The 25,276-nt window shown below is 34.9% G+C and overlaps 3 protein-coding genes across 3 annotated transcripts; 2 read left to right on the forward strand and 1 right to left on the reverse strand.

Moving 5' to 3' along the window:
- Positions 1–1,550: 1,550 nt before the first annotated feature.
- Positions 1,551–1,994, reverse strand: LOC132300958 (uncharacterized). Its single transcript, XM_059798260.1, has one exon. It carries the CDS (start codon positions 1,992–1,994, stop codon positions 1,551–1,553), a length of 444 nt encoding a protein of 147 aa, XP_059654243.1.
- A 9,486-nt stretch (positions 1,995–11,480) lies between these two features.
- Positions 11,481–12,621, forward strand: LOC132298606 (uncharacterized). The gene is made up of 2 exons (XM_059795007.1): positions 11,481–12,069; positions 12,313–12,621. The coding sequence occupies exons 1-2, from the start codon at positions 11,736–11,738 to the stop codon at positions 12,441–12,443; spliced, it is 465 nt and encodes a 154-aa protein (XP_059650990.1). The 5' UTR covers positions 11,481–11,735; the 3' UTR covers positions 12,444–12,621.
- Positions 12,622–19,929: 7,308 nt separating this feature from the next.
- On the forward strand, positions 19,930–25,146 carry LOC132299117 (small ribosomal subunit protein uS15-like). Its single transcript, XM_059795580.1, has 5 exons — positions 19,930–21,032; positions 21,204–21,276; positions 22,980–23,118; positions 23,214–23,400; positions 24,686–25,146. The coding sequence occupies exons 1-5, from the start codon at positions 21,010–21,012 to the stop codon at positions 24,717–24,719; spliced, it is 456 nt and encodes a 151-aa protein (XP_059651563.1). The 5' UTR covers positions 19,930–21,009; the 3' UTR covers positions 24,720–25,146.
- The last annotated feature ends 130 nt before the right edge of the window (positions 25,147–25,276 follow it).

The raw sequence follows: 25,276 nt of genomic DNA on the forward strand, positions 1-25,276 counted from the left end.
ATTCCAAATATTGTAAACCAATGATGCTAATGCCATTTTGCAAACTGAGATGCTGTAGTTGCGTTGCCAGTGATGAGTTGCCCAAGCAATTAAGTTCGGCCAAGAGGAGGGTTGGATGTGAAATCCACATGCATCAAGCTTGAAGGAAGGACCACAAGGGCTTAGCATATTCGCATTTGAAGAATAAGTGGTCATGGGACTCCAGTTGATTGTTGCAGATAACATATAGTGTGGCATTGAGGTTAGCAGTGCATCTTTTATTCAATGTTGGTAATTTTTGTTGTATAGCAACCCAAAGGGTGAATGAATGCTTGGGAATTGATTGCTTAGACCAAACCAGGTGAGTCCATGGGAGTGAAGGCAAATGTTGATTGTAGTGCTTCATTGTTTGAGCAATTGAAAAGAATCCTAAAGAGGAGGGAATCCAAATGACTTTATCCTGCTTTTGTGCGCATGGTTGTGGCAATGGATGGGTATGATCCAGCAATTGGGGGAGTATGTTGGTGATGGTAGCTGGAAATAACGATGTGAAGTTGACTATGAAGGAACGCAACTTTGTCTTGGTGTCAACATTTGAGTGAATCATTTGCTGTGGGGAGACAAGTTAGTGCAGAAGCCCTAGGTTGCACCAGTTGTTAAACCAGAAATTGGTATTACTTCCATCACCAATTTCAAGTTTGACAAGAGGTTTAATTGATGTCCTAAGGTTGAGTAGTCTCCTCCAGTTCCAAGAGCATTGCCCAGGAGTCTTCACTTCCCAAATACTTCTTCCCTTGAATAAATAAGTGTTCAGTCATTGAACCTAAATCATTTTCTTAGAATTGATGATGTGCCAAAAATGCTTCATGACAGCTACTCATTCCATGAAGCTAAATTTGGAATACCAAGTCCTCTGGCTCTCCTAGGGAGACAACAGGTATCCTAAGCAACTTTTGAGCCAGTTTTCTTGAGGATAGGGCCAGATCAACCATAGAAAGGATCTAAAGATACTGTCCATTTCATATATAATACTTTTTGGCAAAATGAACTTCGAGCTCCAATATAGCTATGTAGAAAATAGTACAGCTCTAATAAGCTGCATCCTACCAACAAAGGAGAGTTCTCTACTGGTCCAGTGCATGATTCTGGAAGTGATTTTGTCAATGAGTTTCCTACAGTCAGAAGCTCTCAACATGGAGGTGACCAGTGTCATTCCAATGTATTTCACAGGCAAATCTCATTTCTCAAATCCAAGGAGGGAGATAATAGTAGATTCCATTTGCTCATTGACACCTATGATAAAGACTTGACTCTTGTTATGGTTTATATGACGTCCAGAGAAGGATGAGAATGTTTCAATAGCAAGCTTAAGGGTTGTTAGAGAGGGAATGCTGACATGTGAGGAGTGTAAGGTCATCAACAAAGATGAAATGGGTTAGCCTCAGCTCTTTTGCATCTCCAGTGGAACTTGAATGGCCTATCCAATGTGAATTTGTTGATAATGAGTGAAAAAACCTGTATGACAATCACAAAGAGGAATGGTGACAAGGGGTCCCCTTGCCTCAACCCCTTTAAACTGCTGAAGTAGCCATTAAATTCCCCATTGATGGAAATGGTGAATGTGGGAGTAGAAACACAAGTTTGGATTCAGTTGTTAAACAGTGCTGGAAACCAAACAATTTTAGGGAATCAAATAGGAAGTCCCATGATACTGAAATAAATGCTCTCTTAAGATCTATCTTGAGGGCACATCTTGGGGAGAAAGTTTGCCTATGGTAACCATTGAGGAGCTCTTGTACAAGAAGAATGCTGTCATCAATTTGCCTTCCAAGCATAAATGCAGACTGTGCTTGATCAATGATATGGGGCAATGTAGGCTTGAGCTTGTTAGCAAGTAAATTTGATATGCATTTGTAAATGGTTGAGTAGCATGATATTGATGTATAATCACTGATGGTAGATAGATTTGTAATTTTAGGGACAAGTGAGATGTAGGTTGAGTTTGTTGGGATCATATGCCCTACAATCCAATTATTTATTATTTATTTAATATTTTATTAATAAATATGATATTCATGCATTGGACTTTACATATATTTGTATGAGTTGCATTATAGTCCTCAAGTTGCATTATAGGTGACTTAAGTGTGTAAATGAGATTTACACGCAGGAGAGTTGGGCTCACCTGTTTCTTGCACCTTGGCATTGTTTGCAGTCAGTGATAAAAGTTGGGCACTTTTATTTGTAAGACTGTAACACACTTGACCTCTATAAGATAGGATGGTTTGTCTCGACCATTAGGGTAGTTGACTCTAAGATAATGTGTTAGTGTGCTTGAAGTACATTAAACTGTATCACTATAAGATCACACCATACAATGTATTGTCATTATTCTGGTGTGTTTCTTATTTACTAAATTCGTAAGCTCTAAATACTGAGAGATTTAGTGAACTCAAATTCAGTACTAGTCACATTGACTTACCAATGTGTGAGATCTTTTTAAGATCAATACCACGGTATCTTGGGTGGCTAATGTTGGAGCTCTGGGAACATAAAGGCTCAACATGGAATCCACACTCTTTATAAGAGTTAGAATATCCTCTTGATGCAATTTAATAAGTTTGATCACTGGAACCTGACTAGGGCTTTTAGTAAAATGTTTACTAAGTTATTTTTTTATTATTTATTTAGAAAAATATTTATTTTAAAAAATCCTTTTATAAAATAATTTCATTCAGTGATCATAAGGATTAAATTGGTTACTCAAGAAATATAAAATATAAGTAAGCCTTAAGTGGGATATTTTCCTGGGGCTACTTATGGATATTCGGTAGTGGAGGGGCTTATATGTAATTATTTAGCAAACAGGGCCTTGTCCTAATTTTTAAATCCTAGAGTGCAATTACAATATTATTGTAGTGCTTATTGTAATTAATTGGATAAGATAGAGTTATCTCACTCTATCTCTATCCAATTGGAGCTAGTCCCAGACTTTTAACTGACTCTCTCAAGTCATATATTTGGTAATGTTGCGGTACAAAATTATTATGTTACACAATACAATATACAAAGAGTGAGAGAGAAGGGTAGGGTTCCACAAACCTATATTGGGGTCATAGAGGTGAAGACTCATTGGTATTCAAGGCCAAATAATTGTGTTATCGTATTCGACGATTATTCAATCGTCTAAAGGTATGGGACCCCTTTACAGTCCCTTTACAGTACTTTTTGATTTGATGAAAAATCACGTGGTTACGCATTTTTAAATGCTTCCGTTGTGGCTTCAGAGTCTCTTAACAGTTTCAGTGGTGAAGAACGGTCTAATTGCCTTTGTAGCATCATGACCAACAATTGGTTAAGCTTTCTTAAAGAAGAAAACATTGAAACCATCGGGCCTTGTCACTGTTGAGGGAGAACATACAGTGGTGGATCTCTTCATCAGAAGGGATTGAGCAGAGTGAATCTAAGAATGAAGTTGGCAATGAAGTCTGAATAAATGATTGTAATTGATTAAGATATGGGGAGCAGTGTGCATTAATACCATGGCATTCATTGAAGTGGGAGACAATTTCATGCTTGATGGCAGCTTCAGTTTTAAGTAACATACCATTAACATATGTTAAGATGTGATTTTGTTTTTGTTAAACTGTAAAAAATAACAAGGTAAATTAATATATAATATTCATATTACAAAGAGATTTTATGCGCAATATTCATAAAATAATGGGTCTATCAATTCTACAAGATTATTATTATTATTAATTTAACAAGCACAAGGCAGTTAATAGATTTCTTGCAATTTATCTGCCGTTACCAAGTACAGGGATTATGTTATGCAACATAAATAAAAGTTTTTTGTAGGAAATAATACAACACCTTTTTTTAAAAGGATAAACTGCAAGTTGACTTACGTACCTCCAATTTCTCTATACATAAGAAAAATAAAATAAAATAAAAACAAAAGAAAGAATTAAACACTTATATACTCCATATCTCTGATTTAATGTAATTTTGCGTGGGTTTACTAATTCTTAAAATATTTATATCAATCAAAAGTAATATTCAAAACTCTTAAATGCCACTTTAATGTATATATTATTGAAAACGGACTCAAAATGATCTATTGGGACTTAGCATTGCAGAGAAGGAAGAGGGAAGAAAATCAGAATTCTTTAGAATGCATATTGCAAGTGGCAGTCAAGAGTAGAGTTACATTATACCCAGTAAGAAAGACACGGAAACCGATATGACTAAGGCGGTCAAATTCTTAAAATGATGGGTACGACTAATATAAATATATATATATATATATATATTTTAATGTATCTATTGAATCAGATCCTTATAGAATTTTAATTAATTTATTAATTCTATACTAAGTTAGTATTAGTCATGATCATAACAGAATCAATTATCACAATCGTAAATTTTTTTCGATCTAGCACATAGGATCCAAAATGCAGCAATGCGCATTGTGGGAGCAAAAATCTCCCCTTCCAATTAAGACAAGAAACATCAGCACGTAAGGGGACCACCACAAATACTGAGACTATTCAACCTTTAAATTAGGCCTCTACAAGAAGCTTGAGCCAAGTTAATTAAGCATAATGGGCTGAACTCATCAAGAAGACCAGAGATGATAAAACCCCAAACCCAAATACGAATACCTTCCGTAATGGGCCCATATATTACCAAAGGACCTTAGAGGAAGTAGGATTCTTGCCCCATTACGGAAGGTATTCGAGAATATACAAAGGCATAATTCAATTGGTTCTTCATTCTTTCTCTCCCAATATAGAATGTCATTAGAAAAATTCTAAGGAATAATTCTAATGAAGCTAGCAGGATAACTGTAACCTTGCTCTAGAAGTCCATTATTATGCCACTCATAAATAATAGTGAAGGAGTACAATTTTTATTATGCCATATATTGGTATTATCAGCACAATGAGTTGCCATAGTGGCACTACAACTACTCCCCTTACCGATTTATCTCGAAAAGAATAGATAAATTCTGTTTTGCTATAAGCATAAATGATGTAACTTTAAATTATATGCACGAATGCATTCATTTACACTCATCTCTTCATTTCAGTTATGGAGGTACATTTAAATTTGCAATTGATCAATTAATTGACAATAGCAGGAAAGTGTTTTCGCAAGCACTGCATATCATATATTAGAATGCACACAAAGAGTTAACATACAACTTGTGCTTAGATGTGGTTGTCAATGATATATATGTGTTAGGTGCCAAATATATCTCAACTACAATTCTAAGCTTTAGACAATTATTCATTATATTGTTTGAATAAATATATGTAGATGCAATCATAAGGTTAATTTATTCTTATGATATAAATTTCCCCTCTTGTTCATAATGATGCCATGCTTGTCTTTGGTGCCACTATCTGTGGTCCATAATTTATTTGTCATTGCAAAGTGGCAGAGCTTGTCTAGGCGATGTTATCTATAACTATGACTACTGATTAGTTCAACATATAAAGTCTCATTGATTGCCTAGATCTATCACTAAAGCATCATCAAACTCTGGAAGTACCAAGCATAATTGAGGCAGATGTGCATGCGTGGAAGCAAAAGGCACGAAGAGCTACCTGGTCTAAAAAGAAAAAAGTGGCAAATAGCCTAACCACAAGTTAAGCCTCGAACCTCAAGAGTCCGGCGGCATCAAAAATTCCTCTAAGGCATAATACCGAGGAACAACATATTAAGCGTCGGACCTCAAGAGTCCAACGGCATTAAAAATTTCTCTAAGGCACAATGCCGAGAAACAACAAATTAAGCCTCAGCCCTCAAGAGTCCGGCGGCATCAAAAATTCCTCCAAGGCACCAAAAAGTTCCAACGAATAAAATTATATGAAAATTATATCGAACTCAAATAAGTCGAATGTTAGATTTTCATGTAAAATCCTACAAGCCACAAAATAGTGCCGAGGAATACACTTTCATGAAAATTATTTACATCGCCGCCATCAAACAAGACATATTTTTTCTCTCCTTCATGGAGGCAATACCTTCTATAATGGGGGCAATATAAGCAGCCTTAAAAAGATATTAAGAAAAGAAAATATATTCTCTCTTTTTTAAGCCCAGACTATCTGGCCTAAATACAGTTGCTCTCAGGCTCATAGCCGAGGAATTACATACCTCGGACCTCGAGAGCTCGGTACATTACAGTTCCTCTCAGGCTCATGGCCGAGGAACTATATACCTCGGACCTCAAGAGTCCGGTACAATACAGTTCTTCTCAAGCTCATCGCCGAGGAACTACATGCCTCGGACCTCAAGAGTCCGGTACAATACAGTTCCTCTCAAGCTCATGGCCGAGGAACTACATGCCCTCGAACCTCTAGAGTCCGGTACAATACAGTTCCTCTCAGGCTCATGGCCGAAGGACTACATGCCTCGGACCTCAAGAGTCCGGTACAATACAGTTCCTCTCAGGCTTATGGCCGAGGAACTACATGCCCTCAAAACTCAAGAGTCCGGTACAATACAGTTCCTCTCAGGCTCATGGTCGAGGAACTACATGCCCTCAGACCTTAAGAGTCCGGTACAATACAGTTCCTCTCAGGCTCATAACCGAGGAAAAAGATATTAAGAAAAGAAAATATATTCTCTCTTTTTTAAGCCCAGACTATTTGGCCTAAGTACAGTTCCTCTCAGGCTCATAGCCAAGGAACTACATACCTCGGACCTCGAGAGTCCGATACATTACAGTTCCTTTCAGGCTCATGACCAAGGAACTACATACCTTGGACCTCAAGAGTCCGGTACAACACAGTTCCTCTCAGACTCATCGCCGAGGAACTACATGCCTCAGACCTCAAAAGTCCGGTACAATACAGTTCCTCCCAAGCACATGGTCGAGGAACTACATGCCCTCGGACCTCAAGAGTCCAGTATAATACAGTTCCTCTCAGACTCATGGCCAAAGAACTTACCACCTCGAATGCAAAAAGTCTGAAGTTAAGTCAATAGGTCTGAACCTAAATGGGGGCAAATATTCTTTATGACTATCACACTCACAGGCCCACATACTTGGCCTAATAGTGTACAACCCGTTAAAAGTTTTGTCCCATATCGTAAATAAATGAAAAACGTGAGTTCAATATATAGTGCAATCCCACAATTGTTGATCGCCAAGAAAGGGGCCCCTTGATAAATAGGTCTTCAAGTAAAATCGCTCAATCAGAAACATACATATCAAGGGACTCTCTTTCTTGAGCCTATCCTTTTCAAATTCCTCGAATCATGATAGTATGAATGTAGCACATATTCCAGAAGTTGAGAATTCAAAGGCATCAATAAGAGTCCTCTAAGGCACATATAGAGGCCGAGGAGACACACACTCTAGACCTCAGGAGTCTGAGGATACCAGTCAAATAGATACCTCGGATCTTAAGAATCTGAAGGTATCACTAAATTCCTCTAAGGCACAAAGAGCTGCCGAGGAATAAAATTTATTTTCGGAACTCAAAAAGTCCAAGGACCTCAAGTTTCCTCTAAGGCACAAAGAGCTGCCGAGGAATAAACATTCGCCTTTAGACCTCAAGAGTCTGAGTACCTCAAAATTTCTTTAAGACACAAAAGTACCACGGAACAAAATGAAATTACCTCGAACTCAAATAAGTCGACGGTTAAAATTTTCATATCCTCTGAAGCACAGAGTAGTGACGAGGATAAAAATAAATTACCTCGGAATGCTAATCAGGAAAGTTAAAGCTAATTGCTCAAGAAAAACACTATGTTGATCTCTAGGATGATTATTAAAAATGATCACCATCATTATTCACTCTTGAAATCTTCGGACCTACGATTCTGAAGACCATCTCTCACTTTTGAAATCTTCTCCTCTTAGGCATGAAGCCAAGGATATCACAAGCCTCAAATATTAAGAGTTCGAAAGTATCAATAAATTCCTTTAAGGCGTACAGCCTAAGAATAACAAGCTTCGGGCCCTAAGAGTCCGAATACAAGCCTCGAACCTCAATAGTCAAATGCAGAAGCCGAGGAACTATAAACTTTGGATCCCAAGTCTCCCACATTAGTAAATTCCTTAAGGCACATGCAGAGACCGAGGAATTACATGCTTCGGACCTCAATATTCCGAAGATATTAAACTACTCCAAGGCATATATCACTGTCAAGGAAAAGCATGATTTGGACCACAAAACTTCAAAGGAATCAGTAAAGTGCATGTTTCGGACCCCAAAGACCCATAAGTATCAATCAAATACCTAGAATCTCAAGAGTCCGAACACATTAAAAAATTCCTCAGGCGCATAGCCAAGGAGCCTCAAGCCTCGGACATTTTGATTTACTACAATTACCATTACAAATCATTAGCTAAGATTAATTCCCTCTAGTTATGGCTGTCACGTCAAACAAAAGGGAATTGAGGGCAAAGTATGGGGGCAAAAATCTCCCCTTCCAATTAAGACAAGACACATCAGCATATAAGGGGACCACCACAAATACTGAGACTATTCAACCTTTAAATTGGGCCTCTGCAAGAAGCTTGAGCCAGGTTAACTAAGCATAATAGGCTGAACTCATCAAGAAGACCCGAGATGATAAAACCCCAAACCCAATTACGAATATGTCACTAAATCCATTTTTAGTAATAGTTCTATCAGAAGTGGAATTATAATCTATGGAAATTAAATAATGTAAATCCTTGTTATAAGGAAAGTATGATGTAATTCAGATTCTTAAGGGACAAGCAATGCAAGTCCTAAAAGGAATCGATTATGGTTTTCCTATACATAAAAAGGGTTCAGGACCCTCAATAAAGGGGACACAGAAAAAAGGGCAAAGCCCCAAAAATAGAAATCCAATTCTCATCACCAGAATACGTTCCGACCTGATTGCCGCACTCCATGCGGGATACGTAAGCAATCTAGGTAATCCTAGATTTGGTCATATCATCAAAATACCCCCTCATCTCTATATAATTTCTCTAGTTCACTGTTTGTTGTATATTATTATTTTGGGTGTAGTAATTGTAGAGAATTCGTTATCTTGTCAAAGTTAAGTGAATTTTTGCATCTACACGCATATTTTTACAACATAATCCAATAATTTTTTTTTTATTATTTTATATTTTAATATAATTTTTAAGACCATTTAATACAAGTAATAAAATATTTATAATTTTAAGTTGGGATCCGATTATATTTGTAATCAATTAATGAATAATAATAAATTTAATCATTAATAAATGAACACTCATACCATATGCTGATTGTCCCAATTTTGAAATGAATTTTTATTGCATTATTTTATTTTTTTAAGAACATGGAACATTATAATATATAATTTATTTACGAAATTTAAGTCCTGAACTAATTCTCTTGACAAAATTAATAAATAAAACTAAACTTAATTATGAGGTAAATGAAATTCATATCATGTATATTACGTGAGAATTTAAAAAAAAAATATATATATATATATATATATAGTATTATTCTTGCATATAAAATAAATGTGTATATATTATATTTTATATTCAAATTTGGAAGACGCACTCCAATTTTTTCTTATTGCATTCTACTTACCTTTTTATTTTAAAGAAAATGACAAACAGGTTCTTGAACTAATTAATGCATAATCACTTATTTTATAATATCATAACTACTCTTTATACAACTTAATTTTTTTTTTTAAATAACTTCTTCTTTCTTTTTTTTTTCTTTTTTTTTTTTTATTTGTTTACTTTCAATTTTGTTATTGTTATTCAAGCTAATTAAATATTAAAGTATTTCGCATAATAACAAAAGTAAATAGGTGATGTTTGGCTTGGTGATAGAAATGGCCACAATTCCAAAACATGTACTACTAATTAATTAAATATTTAGTAGTCCAGTGCAATAAACCGAAAAGGCGTCTGTCCTGCAACAACCCAAATCTGCTTAAAATCACAAGAACTGTTTGTTAGGCGTGGACCAGTTTGGTACAGACAAAGGGCAGAATAGGCTAATACTGTGAATGTTTGTTTGCCACGTCGTAAAAATATTCGTGCTTCTTAAATTTCATTTGAAAAAAATTGCATCGGTTTGACACAAACTTGTATTGTGTGCACCAGTTTAGGCTGTCAATCTGACCATTGTTCGGGTTTTAACAATTACCTATGGGTGTCAAATGAGTGGGTTGAGTCAAATTTGGACCAAATTAAATATGAGCGGTCAAGTATGAATTGTAATTCACATTCAACCCATTGTAGTGGGGTCAAATATGGGTTGGGTCAAAATGATTCAAGTCAACCCGTCAAGACCCGGTAACTAATTTAAAGGAAATTTTTAAATATTTGTTTTTATTTTGGGATAATTTCGTCATTATATTTTTTTGTGATAAATAAATAAATTTCAATCCACTAAAGTTATAGAAAAAAAATTTACAATGATGAATACACCACAATGTTTCAACAAATTAATTTTCAGTCGTGCGCATATAGAGCTAAAAAATTAATAGGGACAATTGCATTATTAGATTTAATTTAAAATGATGAATACACAATCAGAAAGAGACACACACACACACAGAGAAGGAGAGGGAGGGAGGGGTTGGGGTGTTTGTGTGTGAGAGAGAATAGCTATAAATTTAATTTAAAATGATGTCTGAATTGTTTTGAAACCTATTAAACAAGTCCTTCCAAAATTGGTTTTTTATAATTAAAAAAATTGGCTTCTTCTTCTTCTTCCTCCTCCTCCTCCTCCTCCTTATTATTATTATTATTATTATTTAATTCTAAGTAAGCAGATGTAAAAAACTGTCACATGAAATTTAAAATATTTCCCTGAAATATATTTTTTTTAAATTTTAAAATATTTCAATTTTTCAGCTTGTCTATTTATATATTTATTTTGAAACTATTCTTCAGTCATTGATAACATAAACTGTTATAATTTCTAAATTATTGCTTTTGAATAATTTAAATTTTCGTTTTCAATAATATGAAAATTGAATTATGAAAAATTCGTTAAGTGTTATGTTACTTAAGTGGTTGGATTGTTCCCTGTGTTCGAGAGCTTGTGCTCGAGGCTTGCATCCTACCCCTCCCTTTTAACTAGGGGTGTCAAAGTATGACATAACCCACTAACACGATACGAATTAAGCAAATTTTGGTTGACCTTAAACGAATTTGGGTCGTAAATAGGTCGGCACGATTAACTCATTTAGTTAATCGTATTATATTTGGGTTAAAAGGTTTAACCCGTGCAACCCATTTAACTATTTAAATTCCAAAATAACCATCTAAATTTGTATCTTATAATTTATTATTTTATAGATTAGAGATTATTTAATAACAAATTTTTATTTAAGTACCAAAATAACTATCTATATTTTTCTAATATTTGATGTTTGATTGAGTATTATTAATAATTTAAATAATATAATATTTTACTTTATTAAATAAGTCATTAATAACGTGTTTAATAAATAAGTCCCGATTAATATTAAAGATCCTTGATACATTTATTAAACGGGTGGAGCTCATTAGTAGAATACCTTACAACTCACTGCATGAATTGAGACCCCTAGGCTCTAACCACTAACCCCCTTAAAGTGGGCTAACTTCGTCCTGAGTCCGTCTGACTAACACAACCCACAAGGCCTGGGGCCAACATACCCAGGTTCGTTTAAATATAAGCAGCTTTAGGTGATAACAACATAACCAGGTGATTTTTTTAAATGCAACGGTCACGGCAATCTCATTCTCTCCAAGAAAGATGTCAAGAACTACAGAGAAGATGACAGTGTCGTTCACACTTTGCAAGATAGGTTTTAGAAATTCGAAAGCCATAGTTATCTTGAAAGCATTGAGCAGTTTTCATGTCAATGGAGTCTTTCGTTGCTGGAGGGATGGAGTTTCAGTAGGCATTGTGGATGATAAAGGAAGGACCTGGTACGCAGAATTCAATGCCCAGGGTTTAGAAAGTTACGATTTTTACTTTGAGGGTGAAGCTTCTGCAAATCTTCAACAGCTGTTGAAGGTTCTTGAAAAACAAGAAGACGCAGAGGTTTTTCTAAAGCAGAGGACGATATCTGTCGTGAAAAATAAAGGTATATGATCTTGCATTAATTGTTTTTTTTTTTAAAAAAATTGTTTTATGAATTAATTTGATTTCACGGAATCTTTAGATTTGTATTGCTATCAAGACGTACTCTTTTAATATGTTCTTCAATATTTTCAAAGTTCTTTAATGAGAGTTCCCGAAGTTAATTGTTTCATGTGTTCTTTTGTTTGATGATTACAGTTTTTTTTATCTTGAATTTTCTTAAAATTATAGCTTTACATATTTGCAGAAACACTTTGGGCGCAAAATTATGTAACTAAAACAGTTCCCTTTGAACAAGTTCCAAATGTGTATGCTAGAGCAGTTGGTATTAAAGCACCTTTGCTGAACCCATTCAGGGGAGATGGAGGTATGGTCTGAAAGGGGTTTTTTTTTATTGTTTTTGTTTTGCTTTTTCCTTATGTGTCTCCTAATCCAAGAAAAATAAATCCTTATGTGTCTCCTAATCCAAGAAAAATACAGACTTACATTTCAATACACTCTTTTGTTCTCTGTTTAAAATTAATTGACCATTATTAACTTTATTTTGTGTGTTTTACATATCAATAAGTTCATTTTCTTATGATTTGCAGTTACACATTTATGCATGAAGACACCTACCATGTTAAATGGTCATATCCAAATTTCATCTTGTGAAAAGAACAATCTGTAGAAAATAGGAAGCATCTCAGAGAAAGACACCAGAAATCCTTACATTTATATTTTGAGGTATCAAATAAACCATGTACAATTTTGGGAGTTAATATCATCTTTGTACACTTTAGATTACACTGCTTAAAATACATCAGAACACTTTTCCCAAATTCAACAGGAGAAATAAAATAAAATAAATTACATAGATCTCCACTTCCACTAAATATATTTCAATCATCGGGGTCAAGCAAACTACAAAGTGACCATATTTTTATTCATTTCTACACTTTGACTTTTTGTATCCCATTTCGGCGAAATTAAAAACTATGGTTTACTAAAAATTAACAAGAAAAACAAATCAAAAAATTGATTCAAAAGCATCAATTGATTGCAAAAATACTGACTTGATCTGGAGAAGAGGAAGAAGCAGTGTCGCCCTTGCCCGAAGCTGGAGAAGTATTCTGAAGCAGCGTCGCCTCTCAAGTTAATTGGTCTCAGCGTCGCCTCTCACTTCTAATCCGTTGTTGCCCTAGTAAGAATAAGTAATAGTTGGGACATGAATGGAATTAAATTTCAGTGTGTTGATTTCTAAAGGGCATTTTTGGTATTAGCACTTTATAATTTTTCCCACTAGCATTTCTCTCCCTATCTTCTCAAATTAGGAGAGAAAGGCAATAGCTGATAGGGAGGGATAGCAGGGATAGGTATCCCTCCCTATCCCTCCACTTAAGTTACCCAAACACAACTTCACACTATCCTCTCTTTTCTTTTCTCTCCTCATCCCTCCAAATCAACCCTACCAAACACACCCTTAATCTAACCGGCTCAAATGAGAGTCAGCCAAATTGTAGTGGACCGCATTGAAAGTGAACACATTAATACACAATCTAGCATAAAGTGGCCCATGGGCTCAACATAGATTGGAAAGTTCTCATTTTTTGACTCATTTACCTCAGATAGGCCCAATGTAGGTCACACCCAGAGTCAATGTAGGTCATACCCAGGAAATTTTCTTGGCGCATGTGGAAGGGGGGGCTGCAGGTGATAGATTATGGCATGTTCTAAGATACCCGACATGATCATTGTCCACCAATAAAAAAAAAACAAAAAACAAAAAATGGGAGGAGAGATCGATTAACGGGATTTGGGCCAAATCAGAATCAGTCCAATTGTACAGGACCGCATTTAAAATATGGACTCACAAGTGAAGAATCCTGCCTAAAGCGGCCTACGGGCTCAATACAGATTGGAAAGTGATTATGTTTGGGCTCGTTTACTTTAGTTAGACCCAAAGTATACTACTCGAATTATTATTATTAAAGGGGTAAAAGTGCAAAACTAGCTAATCTCAGGTACTCGTATGCAATGAAAGTTGATATAAATTCGTAATCTGCTCTTCTTCGTTCGGCTTCTGAACATCTAGGGTTTGAGCTTGTTCAACTGGTGCTCACTGCACAGCGAACCTCACAGCAGTCAAAATGGGTCGCATGCATAGTCGAGGGTTTGTTCTTCTACTCAATTCAGTGATAAAAACACGCACACACACATGTATATGTACACATATGTATGTGCACTAATGATTAACACTTTTATATATCCAGACACACACACATGTATGTAATCGATCTACAAGTTTCAAAATTGATGTAATTTTGTGTGTGGTTTGTGGTTACAGTAAGGGTATATCAGCTTCAGCTCTTCCATACAAGAGGACTCCACCAAGTTGGCTGAAGATCTCTGCTCTGGATGTATGAAATTCTAATTCCTCTATTACTGTTACTCTCTTGTGTTTGTTTGGTTTTAATAATATATACATGTGTATATATATATAGATTTTATCCTCGGTTGAGAACTCTTAAGCATGTCCAGTGAAGTTTCATTATAGTCATTTCTATTTGTTAATCGGAGTCCTGTGGGAAATAATAGATTTGCTAACCCTGTATTTTATTTTATTTTATTTAAGATTAAAAGGGAAAACTAAGTAATGTTTGGACGTCTCGTGGATAACAAATAGTCGAATTCTATTTGTTGTACATTCTTATGTATATATCTATCATGAATGGTCCACTGTAGAAAATGCAGTGAGCACCAATTGAACAAGCTCAAACCCTAGATGGCTACAAGGGGAACGAAGAGGAGATTAGGATTTTATATCTACTTTAATTGCATACGAGTACCTGAGAGTAGCTAGTTTTTCACTTTTACCGCTTTGAATTATAATAATTCGAATTGTATATACTTTGGAACTAATTGAAGCAAACAAGCCCAAACGCGACCACTTTTCCATGGGCTGCTTTAGGTAGGATTCTGCATTCGTGTGTCCAAATTTTAGATGCGGTCCTGTTCAATTGGACTGTTTCTGATTTTGGGCCAAATCCTGTTAATCATCTCTCCGGGTTTGTTTGTTATTAATATTTCTTTGGACGATGATGGTGTGGGCCTCTTAGACACCCCAATAATCTATTATAGGACATAAGTAGTCTCTCCTTCTTAGCATGGCAATTTGTATTCGTAAATCCTAATCGTATCGTATCAATTTAAGGATATTTTAGTAAACAGTTCAATTTAAACCTGACCCATTTAATAATCGTATCAAGAACTCTCAATACTAACCCAACCTGTTTATTAAACGAGTTACACGTATAACCTGTTTAATAAAATTAAATATTTTATTATTTAAATTATTAATAATATTCCATCAAACTTTAAATACTAGAATAGTATAAGTTTCAATCCAATCAAGTTACTAAATAATCTCTAATATACAAAAGAATAAATTATAAGATACAAATTTAGATAATTATTTTAAAACTTAAATAGAAATTTGCTTATAACACGGATGATTAAATGGGTATAAACGAGTAATATGGTTGAATCACTTAATCCAAATACGACACGATTAACTAAATGGATTAATCGTGTCAATCCGTTTATGGTTAATCCAAATCCGTTTAACTCGTGTCGTGTTCGAATCGTGTTGGCAAATTGTATCAAACTTTGCCACCCATGCACCTTTCAATTAATGAAAGAATTATTGAGCCCATGGGCCACTTTGGGCAAGATTGTGTAATTGCGTGCTTAACTTTTCAATGACTAATTCGAATTTTAGCCTGCTAGATTAAAGCCCAAGCCTGTTAATCGCTCTCTCCTCACATTTGACTGTGGCATTTAATGTGGTTTTGAACTTTGAAACTTTTTTTTTTCCCCTGTAAATATAATATTTGAATTTTGTTCCTCTCTTAGGTGATGAGAGAATGTGTTCCGATCCTATTGGAGGGGGTAAGGCAATCCCTTTCAAGCAGGATGCAGATGAATGCAACACCTAAATATTTAAAAATTTGTTTTGATTAATGTGATTTCATTTTGCACTTCAAATGTTCAGATGTTTGTGTTTGCTCTACTGGACATATCTACTTATCAAATCATATGACAATCATCTTATATTCTTGACTAAGATACCACTCTGGTGGTCATTTACCCTCTTAGTTTATATTTACTTCTCTTATCAATAAGTTTAAGTGATAAGGACATGACTAATCATTTATTTTATTTTACGAAACTCTTATTATTTCATATGTACAAGTTGAATCGGTCAAATTTTCTATATACTTGGTTCCAAAAATAAGAAACTATTAATAGGTTTCTACATACGTATAATCTCTCCATCCTTAAAGAGGGGGAGAGGTTCGAACCCCAACATTTGCAAAAGAGCGTGTGTTTACTTTATCATTTGAAAAAACAAATACAAGTCAATAGCTTTCATTCAATATTATATATTCTTATAACGCTACTGACTATGAAAAACTTCTAATAAAAATTATGGTTCAGACCTGAATCGGTCACCGTTTTTTTAAGAATTAGTTTGATTTTAATTTAATTTGAAGAACCATGTGCACCCTAATTGTATCAATTTATATAACCGTGAAATGGCAAGAAGGAACCAATTTAATTCAGGAGGAATATTCTGTCTATTGCAACAATTGCCTCCTCCACGCACATATATTTTCCCCTATAAACCAACATGAGCATCTTTGAACAGGAGCATCCCATGAAATGCTTCTCCCACATAAACTTCAATTAATAACAAAGTAACAGCCTAAAAGATAATAGGTAGTATTAAAATTCCAAAATTTTAATAATAGACTTCCATCAATAACAAAGTAATAGCTATTAAAAAAGCCAAAATTTAAAATGAAAATCAGCTGTAAAAGGTTTCTGTTAATATTAAGAGGAACAAAAGTACAACCATTAATTTCACTGTGTATGATTAACAAGAGTGCATATAAAACCTTAGAAAAAGAAAATTAAAGATTTTGTACATCAAGCAATATAGCCCATAGGACCATACAAAACCTTAGAAAAAGAAAATTAAAGATTTCGTACATCAAGCAATATAGACTATAGGATCGGTTGAAACCATCGATAGTGTACATTATATTGCATCTGTTCATGAGAGAGATTTAATGACTCCACCTTGCGTTTTTCCAAATTATACACTCCAAAATCTTCTTCAAGTGAGTTAGATAAGATGACATCATCAATGAAATAGATAGAGTTGGGTTTATATTCAGGGTTGTATCTAACTGAAACGAACTTTGAATCATTATGAGCTAAAAATAGAGCTTGATCACCGAAATTAGTCACATCTTCCCATTTACGATTGCTCCAATTAAACTTAAAAATTTCAAACGACTTGGTTCTGGTTCTTGGTTTGCCATTAGAATCTTGGTAACTTTCAAAATTCCTCACAACCATCAACAATTCACCGGACCACGACTCCACCAAGTACCTAAAGTACCTGTATCCGTTGATAGTACCAATGCAATTGCATACCTCAGTACTGTATGAGTTGACAGTACTAAAACAATTGCATACCTCAGTGTATGAGTTGAAAGTACTAGGACAATTGCATACCGTCTCCTCATTGTAATTAGACAAAGATTTATCCAACAAGGAGCATCGAAGCGCACCACCATCATCAAGCCAGTAGAAGTTACCCTGTTAGAATATAAGGGAAACCCATCTGTAGCTTCCTCTAGTGAAAACAGGCGTCCACTCCCTATGACTAAATCTATAAACAGCGATATGATATGAGTATATGGTGTACAAGTAGAGCATGCAATTGGGATCGCTAAGACTGGACGATGTGATGAATCTAAGGTCCTTTCTGTCACTGATCATTGACTGTTTGGGTGGTGGTGGAAGATGGACAACCATTCTTGAAAGGGGATTGAAGAGATACAGTCCCTTCTCATAATAGGGATACAGTAGTAGCCATCCACGATGGGGAGCGATACATACGGTCCTTTTGGGAACAGCAACACCACTACTACCACCGCCACCGCCACCGCCACCGCCGGAATCAGTCTCCTCCTCAACAACGTCGGCGTCGTCTGCCCTCAGGAAGCTCTCCATGGCTTTTCTAAATTCCAAACAACTAATCTGGTATACCACATCATCATCATCATTGTACGACAACCTCTCCATGTTGGGTGGACGGTACCTATACTCTGTGGTGGTGGTGTTTTTGCCAAAACCAAGACATAACAGTTTGCGATGATCATCACATAATAACTCGTTAGTACTGTACAGGAGTAGTAATGGAGTAGCACTACTTTTTGGTACTCCATTCGTAATTTCAGATGATAGCACCCTCGCCGCAGCAGATCGCCGTGAGTGGCATACACCGCGACATCGTAGAAGATCGAACGTTGTGGTCACATGTGCCATGATCAACTCCAGCACTTCTTGTGGAAGCTCAGACCAACAACAATAATTTTTTTTATTATTGCTATTAGCCGCCATGTCCGCTATCGACCAGTTTGATTGAGAGGGAATCCTAGAACAGGAAATCAGCAAATTATATTTCAACTCAATGAGTAACCCTAACCCTAACCCTATATATATATATATATATATATAGATAAAATAAAAAAAAACAAACCGAGTAAATCTTTGTTTCCTAATCCGAAAGTTATCCTACTTGTATTTTTCTTTGTTTCCTAATCCGAAAGTTGCTTTGATTGTAATTAAATTCTCTTGAGATTTGAAATTAGAATTGCAAGAGGAATTGAATTCTAATTAAAATAGGATTCCATTTGTGTTTAGGATAGAATTAAAAAAAAAAACATGAATAAAATAACTTTAGCTCGATAATTTTGGTATAACTGTAGCTAGAGAGGAGATAAAATAATCATATAGGATAATTTTGGTAAGTTAAACACATAAGTAATTACTAAAATTTCCTCAAATCCTCTCATTTATTTCCGAATTAAACTACGCTATAAAAATTTCTCCTGAAATTCCATCAAATTCCAATTCTTGTAAAATCCCATTCACCCAAAGCATATGAAATCCATTTTCAAATTGTTAAAGAAAAAAAATCCATTTTCAAATTCAATTCCGTTGAAATCCATTTCCTCTTTCTAAGAATTCTATTTATAGTCTTATTCTTTTTTGAAAATAAAAAAAAAAAAAAAAAAATCCTAAAATAGTAGTTTGTTTGGAAGCAAAGAAAGAAAAATCCACATCCTCAATAGGATCACACACAATTTGATGGCGGTATATCATATATCTTCCAAAACCTTAAATTGCATTTCATAATATTTAAATAAATTCAGAGATAAGCATGCTTGTACGGAGTCAGCTTCTTAGTTCCATCAACCCAACAAGCAAGCCTGAATGTTTTATAATATATAATAAGATGATTTATGAATTATTTAATGATATTATTATTAAAGAGACAAGTTGTATGTTACGAAAAACTTCAGCTCTAAAGTCAATAACGCTGTTGTACATGTCATCTAGCAGTTACATACACATAAAATCCACATTGTTTCGAACAGCAAATTGTGGTACACATTGGCAAGAAGTACTTGTACATAGTTTGCCAACCAAATCCGTTCAATGCTAATAACTTTGATCTCTCAAATATAACTTATAAAATTCGGATCTATACGATTACCTATAAATAATTATACACCAACCTCACATCTCATAAATTGTGAAAACCTAAAAAACTTAAAAACGTATCTCAAAAGTCTTACCAGCGTAGTTGTACTTTTGTACGGATCAGGCCAATTGATATTATTATGAATATATATATATATATATATATATATATATATATATATATATATATATATGCATTTATTTATATATATAGCTGTTGTATTCACTATTCACTATCATCATGCTTGAAAGAGGCGACTTTCCCATCTCTATAAATAAAGCAACATATTATTCGTGGTGTGCGTGTGAGATAAGGTTTTGGCAAATGCTGTTTAGCTTATCAGGACAACTGATATTGTTGTGTGTATATATCTATATATATACATATATAAATTACACATATATAAACACATGTATTTGAATATTTAGGTGTTGCATTCATCTGCATCATGGTTTAACGGGATTGCCTAACCGCACTCCAATAGGGCCAGAACACATTCTGTCATAATTACCTAACAGAGGAGCAAAATTTAAAGATCATATTTACATGAAAAGAAGAAAAGAAAAATTAAATTAAAAAATTCAAAGATCAAAACCACACTAACCAAATTTGGAGCAAAGTTATTTCATTTATGATATATGAAGAGGTCACATCCAAAGTCAATGGTATGAGAGATCAATTAACAGGCTTGTTCCTTAATCTAACCGGCTCAAAATGACAGAGTCAAATTTTACTGGACCGCATTGAAAGTGAACACATTAATACACAATCTTGCGTAAAGTGGCCCATGGGCTCAACATAGATTGGAAAGTTCTCATTTTTGGACTCAATTACCTCAGATTGGCCCAATGTAGGTCACACCCAGAGTCAGTGTAGGTCATACCCAGGAAATGTTCTTGGTGCACGTGGAAGGGGGGACTGCAGGTGATAGATTATGGCATGCTCTAAGATGCCTGACACCATTATTGTCCACCGAAAAAAAAAAAAAAGAAAGAAAGAAGGGAGGAGGAGGAGAGATCGATTAACAGGATTTGGGCCAAAATCAGAATTAGTCCAATTGTACAGGACCTCATTGAAAATCTGGACTCACAAATGAAGAATCCCGCCTAAAGCGGCCTACGGGCTCCATACAGATTGGAAAGTGATTGTGTTTGGGCTCGTTTACTTCAATTATTATTATAAAAGGGGTAAAAGTGCAAAACTAGCTAATCTCAGTTACTCGTATGCAATGAAAGTAGATATAAAATCGTAATCTGCTCTTCTTCGTTCACCTTCTGGACATCTAGGGTTTGAGCTTGTTCAACTGGTGCTCACTGCACAGCGAACCTCACCGCAGTCAAAATGGGTCGCATGCATAGTCGAGGGTTTGTTCTTCTACTCAATTCAGTGATAAAAACACGCACACACACATGTATATGTACACATATGTATATGCACTAATGATTAACACTTTTATATATCCAGACACACACACATATATGTAATCGATCTACTTTCAAAATTGATGTAATTTTGTGTGTGGTTTGTGGTTACAGTAAGGGTATATCAGCTTCAGCTCTTCCATACAAGAGGACTCCACCAAGTTGGCTGAAGGTCTCTGCTCCGGATGTATGAAATTCTAATTCCTCTATTACTGTTACTCTCTTGTGTTTGTTTGGTGTTAATAATATATATGTGTGTGTGTGTGTATATAGATTTTATCCTCGGTTGAGAACTCTTAAGCATGTCCAGTGAAGTTTCATTATAGTCATTTCTATTTGTTAATCAGAGTCCTGTGGGAAATAAAAGATTTGCTAACCCTGTATTTTATTTTATTTTATTTAAGATTAAAAAGGAAAACTAAGTAATGTTTGGACGTCTCGTGGATAACAAATAGTCGAATTCTATTTGTTGTACATTCTTATGTATATATCTATCATGAATGGTCCACTGTAGAAAATGCCAACAATTGACATGGCTGATGGTGTGAAGATACAAAAAAGTGCCTCGTAAATTAATCTGGAAAATATACCCATACGGTTTTATGTTTCTTTAATAGTTTAATGATAGGATATGAACATGTGCCTTCAAATTCTACATAACCTACCAATAAAAACTTTATTTGTTATGGGATAACTAAAGATTCCACAATCAACTAAGTTTGTCATGTTGTGCAATTATATGGCTGAGCAAGTTCTTTTTTTCTGCTCCTTTTTTTTAAAAAAAGAAAAAGAAAAATGAACTTCTAGATATTTGACGTCAATCTATTTTCCTTTTCTTTTGCTTGGTTTTGTGGCAATTAGATACCACTATAATTATCTTCTTCTATGAATGAAACCATAATTTTGTTCATTTTGCTTGGGCAGGTCGTTTGTTTCTTATTAACAATTGGCATTTTGTTGAAACTTCTCATTTTGTTTGATCATATGTTGTGGAAGAGAGTTCTTCTTATTAATACTTGGACCACCCGGCCACTAGCCCAGGTGGTATGAGCTCTCCTTCTCAAAGAGGAGGTTAGTGGTTCGAGTCCCACATGAAGCAGTGTAGCATGTGTGACTGTGTGCAATGTGCATGTAATGCTTACCTATCAAGATATATATATATATATACACACACACACACACGCACACACACACTTGGCATACTGGAACTTCTGGCATCTGTGTCTCACATCTTTTTACATGTTTAAAAGAGTCCACTGTTGACTTAGGATGTGCATGACTACACTGTGTTATGTCACTTTTTTTTTTTTTTCCCCCGCAAATCGTAGCTAGCAATTCAGTATTTACTCGATATGCTTTTTTGATTTATAAATCCCAAACTTTGAAATGTACATACATACATACATATATGTGTGTGTGTGTGTGTGTGTGTGTGCGTGCGCGCGCATGAGAGATATGGTATATAAAATACATTATGTGTTCGTGTTTAGATATTTTGGGGTTGCCATATCAAGCATCATAGATATTGTGGTAATTGACTATCCTGTTATCTTAAATGGTACAATTTTTGCTTGTCCTCAATTATGTATCATATCCTACCTTTCATTATATCCCAGTGTTATGGATGATTTTCTTTCCATTTCCTTTGTATGAAAGTATGTAGTCTGTTGAATATGTTATGTTTTATTAAATGATTTTTCTCACTAGATAAATCCGTAAGCCCCTTTATGAGTTAAATTATTTCTTATCTCATTTTCACTGAACAATGCCCAAGTACAATTGGTGTGATATCTTATTTTAAAGTTGTAACACTAATTCTTTTCATTGTGTTTTATTTTAGTTTTATGATTATATCCTTCTTTTTCAAATTTTTTTCCGTTTATATTGTAGGTTGAGGAGAACATCTGCAAGTTCGCGAAGAAAGGTATGACACCTTCTCAAATTGGTGTTATTCTTCGTGATTCTCATGGGATTGCTCAGGTGGGGAGCGTCACTGGAAGCAAGATATTGCTGATACTCAAGGCCCATGGTACACGTTCCATCATAAGTTGTTTATGTGATTCGTCTATGATGAATTGAATGCATATGGTGAAACTATTTTTGGGGTTTCTTATAACTGGCTAGGGCTTGGTCCTGAAATACCTGAGGATCTATACCATCTAATTAAGAAAGCTGTTGCAATTCGGAAGCATCTGGAGAGGAACAGAAAGGATAAGGATTCCAAGTTTAGGTTGATCCTTGTTGAGAGCAGGATTCACCGACTTGCTCGATACTACAAAAAGACAAAAAAGCTTTTGCCTGTTTGGAAATAGTATGTTTTCAGCCATTTGATTTGTATTTTTAGCTTTGAAAAACTTCTGTTCTGTTACTGTTGTTTTATTGTGTTTTAGTGAATCATTAATACTGATTCTGTGGGTAAAACCAAGGTTATTGTTCCATGGTTCCACTAAAGAGGTAGTCAACTTCTTGTTCTTAGTTTTATGGTGTCAGGAAATATATTTAAACTTATTTTCTTCTCCTAGTAGCGGGTGAGGAATTTGACCATAATGTTGTGAGTGTTAGTACCATGCATTTTCTCTTAAGGACATGGGGATCTGCTGATCTTTTCCTTGACTTTCTGTCTAATTCAATATTTCTGTATCCATAATGGGGATTATGTTTCCTAAAGTTCCTCTTGGTTGAAAGACCTTTGGTATGATTGGCATGGCATGAAAACATTTTGAACATTCAGCCACCTTTTGGATTGGCCAACATACATTATTCTCTTACTGAACTAAAGGTTTTGTAGAATTGTAGTGATAGAAAATGTGGAGGCGTCTTTTTAACCAAGCAAAATAAGTCACCTTTAATACTAAGTTTCTGAAAGGAAATATCTTAACTAAATCTTTGATTCCTGCCCAGTGAACTGGAGCGCTAGTGTCTTTCTTTTGTCTGGGGAGAGCGATGGCGAAACCACTTCTTCCGCTTGACTATTTACATAATAATATTTCACTTAGGTTTTCCCTATGTTGTATAATTCATAGAACCACCAGGCTTGTATGGAAAGTGTTAAGTACCATAAGGATTTTGATAGGATATAAATTTTCCAGAAGATATAGTAAAATTGAGAATATAGGGGGTTAAAAAATGACTTGGCTAGTAGGTGGTATTTAGACAGGCATGTGTCTGTTAATATTATTCATGAATATCTTCAATGCTTTAATGGCAACTTGTCTTTTGCATGTGATGAAGGAGCATTAATTTCTATTGCCAAGTTGGATTAGCAGAGAATGGCTACTTGTCTTTGCATGGTGTCTTGACTCTTTATTTACTTCTTGCACATCTTAATTTCTTCAATTCATTTGGAAAGTCAGCAAGGCAATGATGAGTATATAGATTTCTGTGATGTCGCTATACATCAAGTATCTCATTTAAAAACTTATGAATCAAAGATATCAAATAGTGAGTGGTTGCATAGTTATAAGCATGAGATTTTCATGTGACCACCTATTCTTACAAGCTGTTTCTAATAGTTCCAATTGTTGTTCTCAATTAATTTTAAACGTATTGTTTGGTTCTCTTTAGTTTCAATATTATTTAAATTTCTCTGTTTGCAGTGAATCTACCACAGCTAGCACTCTTGTGGCCTAAAGAAGATATACGAGTGGTAAACATCTACTGAGCGTTCTCATGGTTGAGCAGATTTGTAGTTTCTCTCTTCGGCTCTATGTTTACTGAACTATGATGCTATCATGAAGACGAAAGTTTTGTTGTTTAAGGAAGAGGAGGAAATATTTGGTGTTTTGAATTATAATTTTGAATTTGATGGCAATGATTTGATAAATTGTAAGACACTCCAAAAAATTGAAGATTATTATTGCTCTCTCTCCCTGTTAGTATATTCAGTACAAGCAAACTTCAAGATGCAGGAGGAACTCTATAGTTAATGAATGGAATTTTTTCATGTTTTTCAGCTTGTATGGTGGTGAATCACGCAATGTGCTTGTTGTGATGAGTTATAAGGGTTATACAGGACCTTAAATGATTTAGAATGGGAGACTGGCCTCTTTGCTTCTGATATATCTATCTTTGGAATTTGAAGTGTGTATGGTCAATGTACAATCAATGATTCAAATTGCAGATTTTGATTTATTGGCTGCATAATGTATTATCATCAAATGTTTGTAAAGGGACGATAGTTTATGTCA

Source organism: Cornus florida, unplaced genomic scaffold (genome assembly GCF_030987335.1).
Source record: "Cornus florida cultivar Cherokee Brave unplaced genomic scaffold, ASM3098733v1 CherokeeBrave_3.0.0_Hap2_Chr03, whole genome shotgun sequence".
Classification (NCBI taxonomy): domain Eukaryota; kingdom Viridiplantae; phylum Streptophyta; class Magnoliopsida; order Cornales; family Cornaceae; genus Cornus; species Cornus florida.

What these genes read in the sequence shown, in the direction of transcription:
- LOC132300958 (XM_059798260.1), bottom strand. Translation starts at nt 1,994, where the DNA reads ATGATCCCAACAAACTCAACCTACATCTCACTTGTCCCTAAAATTACA.
- LOC132298606 (XM_059795007.1), top strand. Translation starts at nt 11,736, where the DNA reads ATGTCAAGAACTACAGAGAAGATGACAGTGTCGTTCACACTTTGCAAG. An exon ending in ATCTGTCGTGAAAAATAAAG is followed by an intron (nt 12,070 to 12,312) that starts GTATATGATCTT and finishes ACATATTTGCAG; the next exon opens with AAACACTTTGGGCGCAAAAT.
- LOC132299117 (XM_059795580.1), top strand. Translation starts at nt 21,010, where the DNA reads ATGGGTCGCATGCATAGTCGAGG. An exon ending in TGAAGGTCTCTGCTCCGGAT is followed by an intron (nt 21,277 to 22,979) that starts GTATGAAATTCT and finishes TTTATATTGTAG; the next exon opens with GTTGAGGAGAACATCTGCAA. An exon ending in GCTGATACTCAAGGCCCATG is followed by an intron (nt 23,119 to 23,213) that starts GTACACGTTCCA and finishes ATAACTGGCTAG; the next exon opens with GGCTTGGTCCTGAAATACCT.